General features: G+C 31.6%; 1 protein-coding gene across 2 annotated transcripts in view; it reads right to left on the reverse strand.

The window, feature by feature from the left end:
- Positions 1-22,965, reverse strand: part of LOC106459167 (endoribonuclease Dicer-like) — a 66,603-nt gene that overhangs the window by 32,899 nt on the left and 10,739 nt on the right. For both annotated transcript variants that reach the window (XM_022385596.1, XM_013918762.2), the window contains exons 4-8: positions 20,191-21,620; positions 17,076-17,227; positions 12,821-12,989; positions 7,592-7,667; positions 2,479-2,621 (exon numbers count right to left, since the gene is read on the reverse strand). In XM_022385596.1, the coding sequence (XP_022241304.1) occupies positions 2,479-2,621; positions 7,592-7,667; positions 12,821-12,989; positions 17,076-17,227; positions 20,191-21,620 (1,970 nt within the window). The remainder of the gene's footprint in view (positions 1-2,478; positions 2,622-7,591; positions 7,668-12,820; positions 12,990-17,075; positions 17,228-20,190; positions 21,621-22,965) is intronic.

Here is a 22,965-nt window from a genome sequence, read left to right on the forward strand (position 1 = left end):
ACCCTCTCTCTCAGGATTTGTTAATAGTTCTCACTTATATTTAATTATATATTACCTATAACCAATAGAAAGTAAAGGTTTACATCCATCAAATGATGTATTGTATAATATTGTGTTCTGAACAGATAATCATCAGTTTTACTCAGAGTACAAGCTCTGTTCTATGGGAAAGCTAAGGACTAGCTTCGATGAATTTGTAATGGCTTTTGTTGCATAGTTAGAAAGCCAGAAAAAATTTGAGAGTTAAGGGAAATTGTCTACTTTTTGCGTGTTATTAGTCTATGTTCTTTGGTGCATTATTTAATTAAATAGAAATTATTTAGTGCATTACTACCATTAGTAAAAAAAAGTACAGTTAAGTGTCATCAACAATTGACAGCAAGAAAAAAGAAGATTGGGTAAATATCTTATTTCTTGTTCATATTTATTCTTTATTTATTATTATAAAAGTAACTAATAGGGATCTGTTTAAGATAGTTAAAATTAAATTAGGTAAATAATGTAATAAAAATGTTTCATGAGGCATGCATGCGAACAGTTCATGGGTAATGTAATTCAATAGCATAATGTGAGTTGCACATATCCCGAGTGATTTACAACTTATAATGGCACAGGTAGTAGTTAGACATGGTTCAAAGGGCAATAAAACAATAAAATGTAATTATAACTAGATATACTGTTATGACCTTAAAGCTATTTAGGATAAACAAACATAGTTTCATGTTACATACTAGAAGTCATACTTGAAGTCATACTAGAAATAAAAAAAAGGATAATTTAGATTTATTTCAATTTTATTTTTTTGTTGGTGGTTACGAAGTCAGTTGAAGTGACTGATCCCGTTTTAAGATAGAGTAGAGAAAATAACACATAAACTATAAAGTGTTACTGAAAAAAAGTTTGAAATGCATTTAAGAGGTTTTAGAGATTACATGTGGTCACTCAAATTGCCCAAGCCCATGTTGAGAGAGTTAACAGAATGAAATCAACCAACTCAACAAGGAAAAGTTTTTCGATTTTTGGAATTAAATACTTAGTTGACATTTATCTTAATTCTAAAAAAATAAATTAATTAATAAAATAAAGAGGACTATTAACAGTAATGAAAAGTAATTTGTTTGTTTATTCTGTGGAATTTTTGCACAAAGCTACTTGAGGACAATCTGTGCTATCTGTCCCTAATTTGAAAATGATAGATAGACTAGAGGAAAAGCAGCTAGTCAACATCACCTACTATTAAATCTTGGGCTACTCTTTGCAACAAGAAATGAGTTAACTATCACATTATAGCACCCCAACAGCTGAATGGGTGTGCGTGTTCAGTGACGGGATTCAAACCCATGATCTGGAGACTGTGAATTGAGCACCAGAACCACCAGGCCAGCAATAACAAAGAGGAGAACTACTGAAAGAAAAATAAAATGTCTCATATGTATCAGTTTATTGTAATAATATATATGAAAACCACCATAATCACCGTGAATGATTTAACTATAAGTGAAAAAACATAAAATTTATTTTACAGTTATTTTTCTCTGAGGAAAATGTTTCATATAATTACTTGTCTTATACTCTCCACTTTAAAAGGGGATCATTCTTTGAAAGTGATGAGCATTCAGGTACCTGAAAAGTGGGAGATTGGTTGTTTGTTATTAAGCACAAAGCTACACAAAGGGCTATCTGTGCTCTGCCTACCATGGGTTTCGAAACCCGGTTTCTGACGGTATAAGTCCGCAAACATACCGCTGTGCCACTGAGGGTCTGGGAGATCAGAGAACTCTGAATGCACCGATGTGTGCTTTGTACTGTGTCAAGGACATCAAGAAAATAATGTCATTTGATCAATAACAGCATGAAATAAATCAGCCAAACTATGAAAAACATTTCATATATCACATGTGTCAAAGACATTAAGAAACTAAAGGCACTTGGCTGTTAACAGCATGAAATTCAGCCAACTCAACAAGGAAAAGCTTTTCATATTTCACACATGTAGAATATATCTATTTTTATACATTGCATATATATGTTTGTCCTCTATGGAAAACATTAACAAAAAACATACTCTACAGTACAAAAAATAACACAAAAGAGAATTTACAATACTGTTGTCTAATGTTCACTATCTAAAATGTAATTTTCTATGACATTTTAATAATTTGATAATCATTTAAATTAAGAAATAAATAATTGACCAGAAGGTGTCTATTACTAATGAAGGATAAATTTCCAGTTTGCCCCTGAAGAAAAAAGGTCCACCTTTCGACAGCGCTCAGGTTATAGGGTTTTTATCATCTTGTATCAAGATTTCTTGAACCTATGTGTTTTTCTAACATCATGAAGGATAAATAAAATACTGGAAAACAGGTTATAGACCAAAATACAGAAATATTTTGTCTTTAATCAACGTAGAATATTACAGTTAATGGTCCATCAAAATATACTAATAAAATGCTGATCAAACAGCATAAATTGTACCTTTTTGTTGTAGACCTGTCTTCTGTTGGTTGTACCAGGTTTGGCTAAGCCATGAGTAACTTCTTCCTTTTCTAATTCTTCAAATAATTCTTCAAATTTTTTGTCCTCTTTGCCAACAGGAACAAAATTATCATCTAATTCTCCTGTAAAGTTGAAAAATGCATTAATAATTTTAAATAAAAAAGGCGATACACCTTTTAAACCCAAAATATATGAGTAATCCAATTAATAGTTTTCACATACTTAAAAACTAACTTAAAGAAACATAAAACATAATTTTAAATATTACTCAAAATTATGAATAATTATTAAATAATTTAAAATCCTTGATCTCTGTGGTACTTCTGTAGCACAATCATTTAAATAACTCAAATTTTGGTTACTGCACCAATATTACAGCTAAAATTTCATTTGCTGTGATAAAAACTATTTACTTCATGTAATTGCAAACCTTAGCTATCCTAAAGCGATCATCACTTTTAAGCTTATATCACTGTTTTGGAACATCTAGCTCATTAACTATTTCAAGACAGGCTCAGTCAATTTGACTGACCACATGATCTCTTTGTACTCAATTAAAGTCTTTATAGATTTAATACTTCTAACTTTCAATATAGTGTATATATCTTCACAAAATTTGGCAGTCTTTCAGTTCATATTATGAGCCTTTCATTTACAAAAAATATTTTTTTTTAGTGAAGTATTTTTAATAAAATAAAATAAAGATTTGTTCTTTAATATATTGAGTATTTGTTTTGAATATTCCATGTGCAAAGTAATTTTTATGTTAAAATTAAAAATATTTCTCCTCATCTCAAAAATCTCAAATTTCCTTTGTGTAATCCCTAAAACCTCCTAAATGTATTTTAAACGGTTTTTTTCAGTAAAACTTTATAGTTTATCTGTTATTTTCTCTAACCTATCTCAAAATGGGATCTGTCTATTCGACCGACTCGTACCATCCAAAAAAAAATTGAAATAAATCTAAATTACCCTTTTTTCTTTCTAGAATGACTTCAAACTGTAACCTGAAACAACATTCGTTTATCCTAAGTAGCTCTAAGTTCGTAACAGTATACATCTGTTGATAACGAAATTTTATTATTTTATTGCCCTTTGAACCATGTCTAACTGCTATCAGTGCCATTATAATTTGTAAGTCACTTGGGAACGTGCTGCTCACATTACGCTATTGAATTACATTACTCATGAGCTGCTCCCATGCATGCTTCGTGAACCAATTTAATTATATTATTATTATTACTTATTTTACCTAATCTAGTTTTAAATAACTTAAAAAGGTCGATATTTTTATATTTTAGTTACTTTTATAATAACAAATAAAGAATAAGTATGAAAAACAAGAAATAAATCTTTTTTTTTTGCTCTCGGGTTTAAGACGAGAGTTAACCCTAATTTTATATACTATAGATAGTAATACACTTAATAATTTTTATTTAAGTAAATAATGCACCAAAGAATATAGACTAATAACATGCAAAAAGTAGACAAATTCCCTTACCTCTCTAAATTTTCCTGGCTTTCTAGCTATGTAACAAGAGCTGTTACAAATTCGTCCAAGCTAGTTGTTAACTTTCCCATGGGAACGTTGCTTGTACTCTAAATTAAATTGACATTTAATGGTTCAGAACATAATGTTATACAATATGTGATTTTATGGATGTAAACCTTGACATTCTATTGGTTATAGGTAATATATAATGAAACATAAGAGAAAACTATCAACAAATTGTGAAAGACAAGATGTGACAGGTGGATGAGGCAGGATGGGTCTGATTTTCTATTGGATAGCTCTGTAGCCAAACAAAATTGAAGAGTATTTTACGTTTAATTTCATACTTCTTCAAGTGGTGGATAAAATAGGGATGATGACATGCTAAGAGAAAATGTGTCACATGGGTCACACTATAGAAAATTCAGGATATTTTTAAATACTGCCTTGTAAAATTAATAACTTAAAACTTGTATACTAATAAAATTATGATTATTAGCTAAGATTTTACGCTATTCTAATTGGTATAATGTAAAAAAAAGTAATTTAGTAGAATTTTGAATGTAAGACATCAAAATCTTGTGTCATGCACAGTAAAGGGTACACGGGGTGATAGGGTTAAGACAAAACATTTCTTATATGTATAATAACTGAAAATATTTGCCCCCAGTGGCAGAGCAGTATGTCTGCAGACTTACAACACTAGAAACAGGGTTTTGATACCAGTGGTGGGCAGAGCACAGATAGCCCATTGTGAAGCATTGTGCTTAATTTCAAACAAACAAACTGAAAATATTTCACTCCATGCAGTCAAAAAGGAAATGCAGAAGTAATGGTTGAAATTACAGAGGCCTGGCTTCACCACACCACACAAAGTAGTTGCATCGCAATTAGATGTCTGAAAATAATTTGAATGATTAATTTTATTATATTTTGCTTATCTGTTAAATTTAAATTTTCCAGTTACTTTGCAAGTAAATAATAGAAACTGTGCAAAGTGACAGTGAAATTAATGAAATAAAACATTCTTTTTTTTAATGATCTAATTATCTTATAAAACTCTGAAATCTCATATGCTTAGGCTTGACAGCTAGTGTAAATAACTAGTATTACAAATAATTTCATTCATCTCAATTTTATTTTAAATGATTTATGTATCCTCTACCAGATTTTATTTGGATTTCTTACATAGATTGCAACATTTGAATGTTTATTTCAAGCTTATATAAAAGCCTAAGTTTGAAAAAAAATAAAAAACATTCCAATTTATTCATGTAACATTGGTCTGGGAACTCACATTCAAAATTCAAACTTATTTTATACAATCCGAAAATTCCTAAAAGTACATTTTTAGTTTCAATCATAAACTAATGCTAAATATATCAGAATTTACACACAGTTTGCAAGTAATTATCTTCACTTACACAGCCAAAGCACCCAAGTTTTTCAATTTATAACTTTATCATGAAAATCAGGCCTTTTAATAATATAGAGAAAAGTTCAATACATACAATTCATTAAAAAAAAAGTCACAAAAAGTACTTGAAACTTCAGATGTATTGTCACATGACCAACGAGCTATGAAAATTTTCTACTCTGGCACTCTGTATATTCAATAATATAATGACAGTTGTGTAGATGTAGGCTTGGACTAAAAGATGCTTACATAACCTTTTGACTCATACATTTCAAATTCTGTGAATGAATGAATGCAGTTCAAACAATAAATTTTTTCAACCCCTGATAGGTGCCATGCACACCTTCAACAGATATGTTTGAGTTTTCTAGCCTATATGTAGATGTTACATACACATGTATATAATCATTAGAAATAATTCATTTTTCACTTTAATATAACAATGGTTATTTTGAAATTGGCATGCAGCTGTAGTCAAGGAGTACATGTAACTGACTGCAGTATAATTGGTTGCTTGATCAACTATAGCACTTATGGTTGTTTCTTACCTAAATATTTTTACGACAGCGGAAGTCACGTGACACTAGTAACACGTGATAAGTATCTAGAAGATTCATGAAGAGACAAGATGTACGCTTTTATAGTATATAAGCTGGCAAGAATATAGTTGCAGATAGATAGATTGAAGATATAGACACGGATAATCGAGTCAAGCGGGCACCATAAGTAAAGTGCGTGAATCATTGTGAATTATAGTATGTGTTTAAGTTAAAGTGACTATGGAAATTAGGTGTATTGCAAAGTTGAATTGAGAAAGAATAAACTAGTTTTATTTAAAAAAGGGCTTGTATCGCAGAAGTTTTTCGGAAAGAATTTCTACGGAAAATCAAGAAACAAACATAGACATAACAATATGTTATAGTTAGAAATACAGTTTAAATTGTATTTAGGTCATACTATTATATTTTAAAATGCATAATTAAAAGGTTTAAACATTTTTTAAAATATATATTATACTTTGCATCAGTTTTCAGGGCTTATGATATTACAATGTGCTTGCAAATTTTGCTCAAGGGTTGCTCATAATATGTCTATAGAGCACCGTTGACTTGTGCCAAGATGAATAAGTGGTAAAGGACAAGGAAGGAAATAAAACATTAAAAATTAGTTGTATGTGAAAAGGAAAAGACATGAAATTACGAATTTAACAAATTAACATCTTTAAAGATATTCTCCAAAATTTAAAAGATATGTGTTTTGTTTTTCTGTTTCCTAATTTTAATTATTTCATTGCATTGTATATTGATGATAATAACTAGAGTTAGTGATATGGTAGAAAGATGAAAAATAAAACAGATATTTATCTAAAAAAAACTTCTCATATTCATTTAGGAGGTTTTAGAGGTTATTGAAATGAAATATGAAACTATAAGGTGAAGAAACGTATTTTTATACTTAAAATGAAAATCACCTTGCACTTGAACTATTTCAACAGTTTGAGTGCAAATAACTACTATAGATAAATAAAATTTATATTAGAAAGATGTAATTAAAATAATGTCATTCTTTGTGTACAAAATACTTATAAACTTTAACAAAATCTTGAGAGGTTCTTTGAGGAATGCTCAGAGTTACTGTATGTTTTTTGTATATTCGTCCTTCCCAGTCAAAGCAATACAAACTGCACCAGCTTGAGGTGAAAGGTTTAAAAGGTATACTTTCAATATAAGGCATTGTATGGAAAAGTTTTGATTAGCCCAAAGCATTATTTTATATTTAGATTCATCAAAAGCTACAAAAAATTTAAAATAAGTATAAATTGAAAATTAAAAACTATCTGAAATAACCAAATGTGTTCCATGCTATCTCAAAATATATAAAAAAAGAAAAATGGAAGTGTTAATTGTTAACATTCAATATAATTAGATATTTAGGCTTATAAAGTATCAGTAAACCGCACAGAATATGTTTCATTACACATTAAGATAATTTTATTCATACTATAGAACTGTTAAATTACACTTCCAGGAAATACCTTTTGTTTCTCATGCTATCTTACAAAAAAATATTTACATGTATTACATTTGAAATGTAATTTAATTACTTTTTTTTTGTATTTACAAAATGATTACAGAACCATTAAAAACAAATATATTGTGGTAGCTAATGGATCATAAGCTTACCAATTTCATGGAGTTTCTTACATACATCTAAAGCTGCAGCCATCTTTGCTAAACGTTTGGTGAGCATTATATCTCCCTGGTTGAAAATAAATCATTTCATCTTTCTTTTAAATGTGTAACATAACTCTCTTGATTTTGTATTTTTATTTTACTGTTAGTTAGTGAACATTTTTTTTTAATTATGAACAAAACTTTCATTTGCCCTTTTTCTTCCTAATGAAAACTTTCAGTCTTAGATTTTAACTTAAAACTTTTCATCATTTAATTATTTGTTAATATTTCAAACAACTGTAATGTGCATATATAGTACACTTGAAAGAAAGTATATCATACTGTTTCACTATTGTTATAGCTGTACTCTTAAGTTCATCTGGATAAAATGCAAATTCTTAGAGTTGAAAGTTATTCATGCTTTATTTGAATGATGTATATGCTAGTACTCAAGAAAATATAACTAACAAGTGTTAAAAATAAATAAATGATAATCATAATTAAATTTCTTCATCTAGTTTACACCTTAACAAATATTGTTCATTAAAATGATGATATAATCAGTGTCTCAACCACTACCTCTGTTGTATCCAAGCTGGCCTGATAAACCCCAATATTATGTAAAAGGCCTTATCAGCACTGGATATGGCAGACATAGTATAGTTTACACTTTATTACACATTCTTCTTTGCTTTCATTTACAAGTTTTTAGAATTATTGTCAACACATTAGAAAACATTCTTGTATAAATAAGATGTTGGACAAATGGAGAAAATGTGATTATTTAGACCAAATGCTTATTTTAATTCCATGCTATTTTGTAGAAATGTAGATTTCAATTAGTGTGTGTTTGCAACATCCTGCAAAATACAAACAACAGACTGAAAGCAAACTCTTCCCAAGTTACATGTTACCAAATTAAAATCTGTGAATTTAATAAATCACTACAGATTATCTGGTCCAACAATCAGTCTTTTCACTATATCACAAACTACTTGTCTGCTGCCAGAGCAGTGATGCATTACATTATTTACACAGCAGCTTTTTCTTCTTCTTTTTTGTTTTGACAAATATCACCAGCTTTAAAGTGCAAAATAATGGTCATTCATATGTCAAAGTTCATTAGACTACTCCAGACTTTAATAGAATGATGAAGCAAAGACCTAACAGGTAACTCTATGACAAACCAGATTAATAGCTGAGGTTCACAAACATCAAGGAGCACTTTCAAAACCAAGTGGAAGAAAACACGTGTATGTGTATGTGGTAATAGGTGGAAAAACCAAAAATAAGCAAACCTTGGCAAACACAGTGTTGGGATGGAAAACATAATAAAGTAGTACAAAGTTAAAATATATATATGAATACAATCCTACCAAAATGCAGACATGCAATATATATATATATCTCTTTAAGGCTTGAACAACGAGAAGAATGTATAAAAACTTTCCCTTTATACCAACATACATGAAACTAGACAAAAGATTATGTGTGTATAGAGTGCAAGAACTACAGTGATGGATAAAACACAGAGGAAATAGCAATGTAAAAATATGAAGGAACAGAAGAAAATCTAGCTACAGCTGTGAGGAACAAAATAAAATGTTATATATATACAATGAGAAGGAACTGAGTATTCATATTTAATATCATCATGCACTTTGAGAAGATAAATATTAAAACCAACGAGGAGAAAACTTGTGCTTCATGTACAAAATATTTTTTTGTTTGTTTTATTTTGTACTTGAATGTACAATGTTTATAAAATGTAAGAGCAGTGCTGTAATTTAAAACAGTTAAGTACCTTGCTTAGACTACTCATGTATACTCAAGTTAGGTATATACAGTTTTGAAAAAATATGATGGCCATGCAGGGCATCTGAATAACTGCAAGATTAAACCTATTACACAACACCCGATACACTCAAAGACACTTTGAGCTAAATGGTCTGATAAAAAAATGACCAACTGATTAATTTATCTAGTAATAAACATCATATACAGCAATGCTTTCCAAATCTGAACACTGGGGACAAGTATTAAAACTCAACAGGGTTCTGGTTCTAGTACTATTAAATGTCTATAAACAAATGAAGAAATCCACAAACAAAACCTTAATAATAAACACTACTGTCTAAGATGGGGCTCAAAGGATCCATTCCTCAAATACCTTTCCCTTTGTAGTAAACAGTACTATCTACACCTACATCAGAGAGCACAGGTTTTCTCCCTCCAATTATGGAGTACTGTCACAGCAAGTTTGTCAGTACACAATTCAGGTAGTACACATCGTACCATCTCTACTTTCAAACCACAGACCAAAGGGAGGCAACTGGTCAACAACAACCTACTGTTGTTATTTTCTACGTAGTTTTTCACTATTTATCAATTATATTTGATCATTTATTACTATTATTATTATACATCTTTTTTTTTTACACCAGGTTCTTAATGTAAATACGAGGGGACTGCACTTTCCATATTAAAGTGATCAAGACTGGCAATCAATGCATGACACTACATTAACAAGGAAAGCAAATACAAGCCCAGCCTAGCATCAACATCTGGTGTATAATTGCACTAATAAATTAATCCAAGTTAACTATTTTACATTATCAAAATAAATATATTATTAACTAGAATATTAATATATACAGTAATATAGATCAAATGCTATAAATGCTTAATATTACTAAGTAAGCCATACACCTTTATTCTTCAATTAACATAATATAATTTTATATTTTTGAAAACAGTGAAATAGGGTATTTTGCTACCTCCCCAGAAATTAATATCTTAATAGTTAACAAATAGGCCTACTAACTTAATATCTAAACTAATTAATTAACTACTCAATACTTTAGAATAGGCCTACTATTTACTTTTTATTTGACACTAAAGCAACAGGACAAACAAACATAAGTCTAACTTATTATCAATAATTTAGTATAAAATTGCCCAATCTAACAAGTAAATTGTTTCAAATTGACGACTGTATTCTAAAAATAAGTCACAATTAAGAAAAATATCAATAAAAAAATATGAAGATTATTAATTGGACCTTAAATAAATAAAAAAACAAAATTTCAAGAGCACAATTTTCTGTCACTTTACTTTCCTTGCCCCCAGAAATAAGACTAAAGTTAAAATATGTTATTAAAAATATTTAATATGAAAAGCTTAAATAAAAAATGAATGGAAATAAAATAAAACTAGTTTGAAAAAAATCCCCAGTTACTAAACAAGTAGTAAAACTGCTATATGAGATAAGAGAATATATAGTAACCATCTCTCTTTATATTCACATCTATGATCACCTAGATTTATCTTTCTTTACATGTTATTCATACATCATAACCAAAACAAAACTACACCTGTATTAGTTAGGATAATTAATTGTGCTTTTAAATTTATGTTTAAAAGCTAAAATACAATCCTTACAGAAATATTCAAAGTTCATGCATTTAAAGGGAACACTAAAAAAAGCCTTACTTCTACATCAATCAAATGAACAATAATTCAATAGAAATACAATTTACTGGTATTTATGCTTGATAATACTACTAGATTACAATTGATCATTAAAATTTTCATCTTAAAATGTATTTCTAATATATATATATACACTCACCTCATAAAGATAAGCTATCTTCCTTGTGTGCCTGCACAAGTGATTTGCATGCCACTTGCCTTGAGACAACTCCCAACTAATTTCATGTTTTAATATGAACTATGCTGGTGCATGATATTATCATCATGCAACAGTAGCCCTCCAACAATAGAAGAGTGAAATAACCTCCAAGCACAATTACTCTTTTTATGAACTTGTACTTGACGTGACTTCATTCTTTGATGAGGCAAGATAAAAATGTGCATTGGAAGTAGGGAGGATGGGTGGAAATCAGTGTTCCCTCTAAGCTACATGGCCACATGACAACCAATCATAACTCACTTTTGCACACAAAAAAGTTAGAATCCCACACTGAATTACTGGAGGGGCTGGTGCAAGATTTAAATTACATGAGTTCCCTTCAGAAACCACCCAAAGGGAAGACCATGTAGTGTGACACCTGATGGGAGGGGCTCCACAGTGGCACACCCATGGAAGGCCACATCCCATCTCAACAAGGGTATCCCCTTCACCTGGAATTTAAGGGGGGAAGAGATAAATGAGTTTCATGTGTCACAGGAATGAGCAGAATGAGAACATGACCATCCAAGCATTTGCATACTAGAGGTTGAAGAGCCAATACGTGTAGTGTGGTTGGAATATGTTCAGACCATACCTTAGATTGAAATCTAGGAAGAGATTGGAAGATTAATGTCATTTCTTGAATGGTAAGGCAGTAACCACAGCAAATCCGGTTAAATTCATAGTTCAAGAGATCATTCCTGATGGATTAGAAAGAATTTGGCCAACAAGTCAGGAGTAAGAGACCAGTAGGCATGTGGTAATCCACAAACTGAACAATGGCTGCAATGTCCCACACAGTTAAAGAGCCTCCAGAAGCCATAACAGAAATAAGGCCTGTGTGTAATATTGTCACTCACACAGGACTAAGTATAAGTCACCATCAATTGAGAATTCCTGATAAAAAATCAAAGCTCTTGAAACAAAAACCAAGGTTTCATTAACAAATAAAAATCTCATCAAACTGAACTCAGATGGAAAATTTTGAACATGTCTCTTCACCTGGCAAAGAGAAGAATGAAGTCACTACGAGTGCAAATGCATAGGAAGAGTTACTGCACATGGAGGTTGTGTCACCTTCTTGTAGGTGGATGACTTTTGTCGCATGATGACATCATTATGTACTAGCACAATTCACATTAAGTTAGGCGGGAGTTGTCTCATGGCTAGTGGCATGCAAACCACTTTCACAGACACACAAAGAAGATAGCTTTTCTTTATGCAGAGGTGAATTTTTGTCATGGAATGGACAACAGTTAGTGATCAAGAAAATGTACAATGGTTTGAAAATATATTTAGCTCCCTAGTAGCAGTAGCCTAGGGAACCATTTACATTGCATTAGAATTGAACTCATGCACTAGCTTAAAAAAAAAAAAAAAAGATAATTCTTCATACACAAATCAATTTTCTGTCTTTAGGACAACTCTGTAGTCTCCCCTAGCATGACTAATGACAAGGGATTCCAAAAATACCCGGTATATATCATATATTATGAAACATAATTAAAAGAATCAATAACCCTAAAATAAATATGTATAAAACTTACTATGATCGGTTCTTTCAGTAGAGAATTAATTGGAAGAGTAATTGTGGCTCTGTACAGATTTCTTGATTTCAGTTGCATACAAGTCCCAGTAAAATCCTCAACTACTTCTTCTATTATACACTCTGGAGCCAATCGAGTAAATGAATCAGTTGGTAACTTTACACAATATCTAAAAAAATTAATGCATTCAAAAATAAAAGCAAAGAAAACAACTCTTAACATAGCATAAAAATTAAAACTTTCATGTGGATATAGAATATTTATAATATTCATCATTCAGGCTGGACTCCTAAGAAAAATATGAATGGACAGTATGAGGTTACCAATGTAAAGATAAGATAGTAAAATGAAAATCCCTCAAAAACTACAGTTTAAGACAAATAATACTGCAGGTAGGAGTATTAGAAACTGAACTAACCCAAAATAGTGAATACATGGCACTCTCCCTCAAATATTCAATATGGTTTAAAATCAGCTTTTACTCAATAATAAGTATTTTGCAAGTAAAATTCTGGATATTGTGGCTTAAATTTGAGGTTAATTTGCCCAAATACCCCTAGACACAAGTAGAACAATAAGTATATATATATGAAACTAGCTACTGGTGCACTGTGCCACAGTTTAATTTGTCAATAGGTAATTAAGTATATTTCATGTATAACAATAAGGTTTAATTAAACTATATATGTGGCCTTCATTTTTAAATATACTTCTTGTCTCTTCTTGTTGTTGTTCACTGATCAATTACACACAGGCATGTGTGTAATTACACACCAACTATTAAGTTGGTGTATGACAAACTCAACCTTTTATTGTAAGCTGACTCACTGGTATTAGATATACTACTCATGTGCATCTATGTTTTAATTGGCAAATGATTTTTCCTTTGATGTTAGAAAATAGTAATATTTTCCCCGCTAAGGTCAACTACTACTAACCAATCATGTAAAGATAGTACAATAAAGTAAAACACTTATTTAGGTTTTTGCCAGTACTTACATTTTTTTAGCATTCTACAAAAGCAGTTTATTTTCTTCTAAATTTGTCTATGATATATCTATAAACATTGTGACATGGTTTGTACATGGTCTGAACCAGGTATACTCTTTGCCCATCATAGAAAGATGTTGCATATATGGGAAGAAAATAGAGGAGCACATCCAATTGGGAGAGAACTACAGCCATAATGTGATCCAAACCATATAATATTTATGCAACTCAATCCAAGTAATTATAAAAGTGGGTAAATTAAAAGGATGTGTCCTAGGTGTGGAGTGGCTAGGGTGTAACGGAATGTCCACAGCAGGTCAACTACATCCAAAACCCAGGCCACTGGGAACCAACACCCATATTGGGGTAGGAAAGAAAATCATACCAGTGACAAGTCAACTACAATCCAAAACCTAGCCATCAGTTACCAACATCCATGTGGGGGGAGGGAAAAGATCATACCACCTGCAAGTCAACTACAATCCAAAACCCAGGCCACTGGGAACTGACATCCATGTGGGGTTAAGAAAGAGGATTATAATGGTGGCAAGTCAACTACAATCTAAAACCCAGCCATCTGGTGGGTATAGGAAAGACGAGCATACCATCTTCACCTCAAGTTCATGAGGCTGGAGGGAATCAAGAACCCTCAGACTCACAAATGGGGCATATGTTCATACAAGAAATTGATGGATCAATCCAGAACCTGATATCCAGTATCAAAAAGATGTCTGCGTGATGTAAGCCATCTGTCTCAAAAGTGATATTCACCAGAAATGCCCCAGACACAGTAACATCCTCAGAATAATAAGCATTGAAGGGCAGCAGAAAGGAAGGAACCATAATAATGTGCAACTACCTCCACTGTGACCCACAACACAGATGGAGTAACAAGAGCATAATTGAGGGAGGAATATAGACATCTGTAATACATGTGTGACAGAATGATGAGTGAAACAATAAAAAGAAATTTGTTAACCTAAACATTATTTTTCCTGTCAATTCTCTTTAAAATTTCAGTTATGAAAAGTGCAATGAAAGTCAATGAAACTTAAGGCTACTTTTTATACTAATGGTACTACTACACTAAATAATTTTTATTTAATTAAATAATTCATATAAGAACACAGAAAATTAATTCACACAAACCAAGCAATGTCCTATAACTATCCCAATTCATCTGACTTTCTAACTATGTGATAATAGCCTTTAAAACTTCAGCTAAGCTTGTTGATGTGAATATCGTGAGAAAAAGTTTTAAACTGAAAGTGAAACAGAGAATGCTCTGTACAGAAAACAATGTAATATAATATGAAATTTGATAGATTAAAACTCTGGCTTTCTATTGGTTATAAATAATGTAGTATAAAATGTTAGAGGAACTAGTGGCAACTTGTGAAAAATAGGATGTGACTGGTGGGTCTGATGTTGAAGTTGGCTCCATGAACAAATAAGTTTGAAAACTATAAAAATTATACTTTGCCTTAGTAATAACTATATTATAATAAGTAATTTACATTAAATTCTGTACTACTCAAAGGGATCATAGATAAATTTAAGAATATAGAAGACCTAGAGAACAAATGTTACAATTTTCAAATTAGTGGAGACTGAGGATTTTTTAAACATTTTCTTAAAAATTAAAAATGTAAAACTAATATAATATTAAAATTTGATTCATTAACTATGTTTTGATGCTAATTTTATTTGTATAAAATAACAAAAAGCTGTTTATTTAAATTTTGAATGTCATTCTCCAAAAGATTGTGACATATATGCACTTTAACATACCTGTAGTGAGAAAATTAAGCAGTTTGACAGATTAACTCATCAGCAACTATTAAACTAATAAAATAGTAAATACCAGATTTATATCACAAGTTTCTTTACTAAAAAAAGCTTCTTGCAATTGATAATGTTTCTAAAGTATCTAACTGCTTTTAGCTCAACTGGCCTATATATGTTGTTACGACAGCAGAAGTCGCGTGATGCTGGTAACACATGATGAGATTCTTGAAGGATCATGAAAGCCCGAGTGTTTGCCAGATGCCCTCTATTTTAGTATATAAGCCCGGCAAATGATTGCATAGATAGAGAGGTTGAAGAGAGATATAGAGACAGATAATCAAGTCAAGCCGTAAGTAAAGTGTGTAAATCGCTGTGAATTATAGCTAAGTTAAAGTGACTGTGGAAATTAAGTGTATTACAAAGTTTGTAACGAGAAAGAATAAACTAGTTTTAATTAAGAAAGGACTTGTATTGCTGAAGTTTCGCGGAAATAATTTTTACGGGAAATTATCAAACAAGCAGATACGTAACAATATGTACTTGACAAACAGAAAAATAATTGTTTCTCATATAAATCACATAAAAACTGTTTGGTTGTAACAAGACTAAAATTCTTTACAAGAGGCATGTCTACAAACACGACAGAAATTTGTTACATAATAAGGAACAATAATAAAAAATGGAATATTAGATACATTTTATACACTATAGTCATCATTTTTATACATAGGTGATTTTTAAGCATTACTGGAATGAGCAATAAATCATACAAACCTAAACAAAAAACTAAAAAAATTGATTTATACAGCATATATATTTTCCAAAGTTAGAGAGTAAGTTTGTTCAAGTGTCTTTGAGAACAAGATCCAAAGCTGGTTTTCTTGTAAAAAAATATAACCTAAGTATGTATTCAGATCTGATCATTCTAATGAACTGGTGTAAGTACACAAAAGACATTGCAGAAATTAAACAAAAATAATAAAGTGATTATTTTGTAGAAATCATAACTTTCATTACATCATGATATATTACAAACATGGTATCAAAGCTGCCACTCCATAAAACATCATGACATTTGCATACAAACTATTCTTTTGAAGTGTTTCAATATCTGGATTACTGTGGTTTAGAAACTGACTAGGATTATTGAATGGTGAAGGTCAGTTGATAATATAAAAAATCAGTACCAGTTCCATGATCTGAATGTCACAATAAGTTACACATAATATACATTTTTGACTTAAGACACTTTAAAAGTAACAACACAAAAAAAGAAAAAAGCTCTTGTTTCAGGAATATCAAAAATTATCTAAACTATCCAAAAATGCACGTCTAATTTTTTCACTAATTTTCTCATTCTAAATTCTAAAATGCTTTTCTTTTAAATGTACAAGAATCAGTACAGTTTTGCTAAAAAATAATACAAAATGTACAGTTATGACAGTATTATACTTTATACACGACTGTTAGAACTGACCTGTTGACAAGCATGATGGCTGAAGACAAAGTAATACGTGGTGCTCCATCCCTCTTTACAGGCATGTATGGTGCTTTGAACTCATTGATCACATGGTCAGCTATCTGTTTTTCATCATGCATTTCTCGGTCATGGCACTTTCGAAGAAGGAGCTACTGAAAATATGTCATATATGGATCAGAGTATTCATCTGGTATCTACAACAGTCCTATTAAACTTTGCAAGTCAGCTTTTAAACATAACATATACTCTTCATATATATATAATATACTTTTACATTGACTAATGACTGAAAAAGCACTTTCATTTACTAGATTAGTGAACTAAACTATTCTTTTCACCAATGAATTGCATTTTTTGTGGAGGAGAGAGGGTAGATCACATAATAACAGTATAATTTAGCAACAATTATAAGCATTTTAATGTGATGGGTACACCTGTTTGGTGAACAAAGTTCTGTAGTGTTGATGTCATCAGCTTTAGCCTTAGGTCAGGTTTAGCATTCATCCTGCTTCTGTAATTGGACTTCATGGCCACAAGTGATGAAAATCATGTCTGACATTGGTATGTAGCAGGAAATAGTCAAACAATCTAATAGTTGATTCCTTTTAAACTCTGATCTTAATGTTCCTTTGCAAGAAAGCTCCAATAAACACTCTCCTTTCGTGGAGCTATATTGGCAGGTAGGTTATCATTTTACAATGCACCAAAATTGCCAAGTAAAGAATACATTTTTTTCCACTTTAATTCGAAAGTCATATAATGTATAATTTTAGACTTTTCCTTTAAACTTATGCACATTCATCTTGTTTATATAACTGAACTTTAAAGGATCTTATCTACAAACTCTTTCTTATCTAACATAAAACTTTTCTATGGAACACAATTTGAAAACCTTTTCACTAGATGGTAACACTGACAGGCTCATAACTGTTACTCCTTTTAAAATGAAATAGACTTGGATTAAATGTTGTAACTCCTTTTATGAATGTATAGCTTAAAATCATATTCAATTAAGCACAAAAGAAATCATATGATAGCTTTTCTTTTGTTACAGAATTATATCATTGTAAATTGACTATGTATTTGAGCATATATCCCTAACTATATTCTGTACATTTTTAAAGCTAGAACAATTAATTTCTAGAAATTTAAGTCTTTTTGGAATGACTTCTAACCATTTTGAGGATTAGACTTAAATTCAAAAGTTAGCATTTTCCTACACTGAACATGTATTTCCGATCACAAAATAGCTGCAAATTTACAATGCTCTACTACTAGCAAACGATCATGCAGCAGCTCTCCACCAATAGGAGCATGACACACTTCCTATAGTAACTAGTGCCCTCTTCACATTTGCACTTGTTAATCACTTCGAGATTGGTCAGAAGACCAACACTATATATCACTGGAAGTGAGGATGCTGGGTGGGAAATGTCAAAATAATACATATTTGAGTACATTTTCAATGTAGGAAAATGCTAAGTTCCGATACAATATCTTACCTCTTCTCATAAAATAGATAGAATCCCACACTGAACTTTGGAGGGCCGGTAAAAAAATTATCTCCCTGTAGGAAGTGCCCAAAGAGAAACTAGAATGTGTAAAACAAAAGAAAAAACATCACACCTCAGCAGGAGACCACATCACATCTGATCCAGGTATACTCTTCACTCTTTTATGACCGTGTTGCAAACATAAAAGGTGGAAAAACATAAAGGAATCCCAGAATATGTTAGATCGATTAATGAGAACTTGGGTGTCAAATGGCTAGGGTGTGACAGACTGTAGTACTAGATCAATCTCATCCAATACCAGGCAGTATCTGGAATGGTACATAAGATCCATGGAAGGTAGAGGATCACCTACCCCTTCACCTTGAAATGGGAATTGGTAGGGTAGATGAGGTTCCATACCAAAATCCATCTCCATTTGCATGCATTTCCAACACAACCAACACCAGATTTGCCAGGAACCGATATCCAGTCGATGGTAGGAAGGTGGAAAGCTCCAGCAGGATGACATCTCCAATCTAAAACCTAGCAGCAATGGGTATGATACTTCTAGTCCTTGGTAGGAGAATGATACACAGCTGTGCATACATCTTCAAAAAACATAGGAACCACCAAGAACGTAGCTCCAGAGGATGGTAGGGGAGGAGGAATGTCTCAGCTCAAGGGACAAACTGCCATGATAGACATATTTTGTGACATGGTTGAGTGCTTCAACCAAAACTAGGCAGCATCTGGAATTGTACATCAGGTCCATGGTAGGTAGAGCATCATGCCATCGACACATGATTTTTAATTGTGACCAGGCCATCTCCAACCAATACCAGACTCACCTAGAATGTAACTATGGAGAATGATAAGAAGGAGGAATGACACGATAGAAAAAAGCATTCTGTCATATATATAGACAGTAATACGACACTGTGCAACAACCAAAACCTGGCGGCATCTGGAATTGTACAACAGGTCAGTGTTAGGAAGTGCTATACGTTATCGACACCTGCAGAATGCCACCACCCTACTTTCCACTGAGCGGTATGATTCATCACTCAGGAGAACAAGCCTACATGGTCCACCACTCCAATGGCTAAGAAATGGTAAGGAGTCTCATACTCCACTAGAAAAAGGAGGGAAAATGCTTTGGAGAGTCTGGAGGACTGCATCACCGGAAACAGTGCAACTGGTGATGGTAATATCCTATTTTGAAAATCAGAGCTAGCATGTCGATGGAGTAGATCAACCAAATATAATGTTAAATTCTCTGAAAAATCACATTCTTTGCTCATGATGGTAAATACCTTCTGAGTATAAGCACTGACTATTAACCTGTAGAACAAACTACATGCTGCACTTTGGACAAAAAAAAACACTTTGAAAAAAAAAAAAAGAAAAATATGATCTTGACACAAATATACATGTACTCAATAAACAAACAACTTACAATATCAATTACACAAAATCATACAATATGATAAACTTGAAAACCTACACATTTCAATTCTCAATGAAATCCAGACACACAATCATAACTCAGTTCATTTAATTTCTTGGTCTTTCTAGCATTTTTACAATTTTTATGCTAACAGGAAAATAACTACACACACCTTTTCAATTTTGAAAAAATCCTGAACAGTATTCAGCAATTCCTCTTTTTTATCTACAGAAACCATGAGTATGTAATGAGAACCTGGTGCTCTTGCTCGTCCTTTGGACTGTACATATGATCGATAATCTGGAGGTGGATCAAATCTCACAACAAGGTTGCACTTAGGTACATCCATCCCTTCTTCAATTACTGATGTAGCAATGAGAATATTACAATCATGGTTTCTGAACCTCTTCAAAGTCTCCTCTTGTTTTCGAAAAGACATAAAAGCCTCTTTAGTAGTTTTACTTGTGCCTCCCAAACCATGGCCTACAACAAAGTCAGATTTTATAAAACTATACTCTGTATAAGCTTTGCTGACTTCTGTTAACCATAAATTGATTAAAAATGCAGTGCTACGCTGTTTAACAAAAATAATTCCACAGAGGTAATCAGATTCATCAGCTAATTTTGATTTTTCTTTTGTTACTAATCTAGACTCTGGCATACCAGTGATTATGTTGTTCTCATGATCACCTGCCTTTGAACTAGGTTTAAAAGCTTCCAGTATTTCAAGTAGCTTTCTTAACTTACATGTAACTGGTACACTATCTATCACATCTATTTCCTTTTTACTACCATCCATACAATCAGAAGACAATATACTTTTACACAGATAAACAACTGTTAGGAGTGCTGTTCTTGTCATAATCAAAAAATTACGATGATCATCTGAAAATATTGTTTCAATTTCCTGATCCAACTCACTAATAAATATTTCTGCAGCTTTTTGTCCACACCAAAGACCAAGGTCATAAAAAATTTTAACTGTGTCAGTTAAGTACTTTTTAGGCAGAGTGGATGGATGAGGTAAATCCACATATTCTTCTCTTAGGGTTAAATCAGTACAGTTCAGAAATGAAAGAGTATGATTTAGTATATTTGGCACTGCACTGCTTTGTGATGCTTCAAGAGAATCACAAACAACAACATTTTCTGTGGGGTTTGTTCCATATTTACTTAGAGAAATAAGGTCCCTTGCTGTTTCTGCTGTACTTCTCAAATTAAGTTCTAGGTTTTGTATATGTTTTTCTAACTTACTGGGTTTACACTTGCCATTCAAAATAGATGCAGTTAATCCAAGAACCTTAGGATGATTTTCTTTTGGGCAAGTATCAAAACAAATCATTATTTCTTTGTAAGGGTGATTCTTCACTGCTGCATGACATTCATCAAAAATTAATAGATTAACTTTTGACAGAGGAATAAATCCATGGTGCAAAATAATTCTAAAAATCTCTGCAGTCATTACTAAAACTTGGTATTCCTGAAACTGGGATTCCCACTGTTTGGCACTCCAAAAATCAACACCCATCTCACCATAGAAAAATCCGACAGCAAGATCAGTATACTCTTTTATCCTATCTTTCTGCTGTATCACAAGAGGCACTGTAAAAAATATACATAAATATAAAAAATAATGGTAAAATGGATAATAACATGATGAAGAGTAACAAAAACCATATGTATTTTATTTATAGTACTTTAAAATATTTCAGGTACTAACTTAGGACACTTTTTTGGTCAAGAAACCAATGACTGAAATATCAAGTATAACTAATGAGATATAATTTATATACTACTTTGTAGAATTATCAATCATGTCAGTTAGGAAAATCATGTAATCACATGATCAGAAATTAAAAAGACATTGAACCTTTGTATTCCTAGCAAAATATCATCTCATGTTTTGAGAGAATCGCTCCCATAATCCAAATGAGTGGTGCGACTCTATGCAGAATACCAACCTATACTCAGTAGATTTTCTCATCTAATTACCTTGGAAGTATGCAAGATCTATCAGTAACAAGGAAGTTGTGTTTCCTCTAAACAGCAAGGGCATGGAAACAAAGGATTTGATCTTAGCATTAACCCTATCGCCGTTGCTACCCTTTACTGTTCATGACACAAGGTTTTAGTGTCTTACATTCAAAATTTTATTAAACTACTTTTTGTTTATGTTATACCAATTAAAATAGCATAAAATATTAGCTAATAATCCATATTTTAATAATATACATGCTTTAAGTTCTTAATTCTACAAGGAAATATTTTTTAAAATCCTGAATTTCCACTAGTGTGACCCACGTAGTACATTTTGTCTTAGCACGTCATAATCCCTATTTCATCTATCATCCCTCAAAAATGTACGAAATTAAATGTAAAATACTCTCTATAAAATCATTATTGCTCAAACAGACCATAATTTTTATAGCCTCCAATTTTGTTTGGTTACAGAGCTATTGAAAAGAAAATCAGCCCCCTCCTGTCACAATTCCTTGATAGTTATCTCTTACATTTCATTATGTATTACCTATAATCAATAGAAAGTCAATGTTTTCATCCATCAAATGACATATTGTATAGCATTGTATTCTGAGCAGAATATCATCAATTTCACTCACAGTACAAGATTCGTGGGAAAGTGAACGACTAGCTTGGATGAATTTGTAACAGCTCTTGGCGCATAGTTAGAAGCCCAAGAAAATTTTGAGAGGTAAGTGAATTTGTCTATTTTTTGCATGCTATTAGTCTATATTCTTTGGTGCATTATTTAATTAAATAAAAATTGTTAAGTGCTTTACTATAATTACTTTAATCAATCAGGCTTAACTGTTCTCGACAATCGAGGACAGGAAAAACAAGATTGGGTAAGTACATTTTTTCTTGTTTTTCATATTTATTCTTTATTTATTATTACAAAAGTAACTAAAATCTAAAAATACGGATGTTT

This window comes from Limulus polyphemus, unplaced genomic scaffold (assembly GCF_000517525.1).
Source record: "Limulus polyphemus unplaced genomic scaffold, Limulus_polyphemus-2.1.2 Scaffold570, whole genome shotgun sequence".
Lineage (NCBI taxonomy): Eukaryota > Metazoa > Arthropoda > Merostomata > Xiphosura > Limulidae > Limulus > Limulus polyphemus.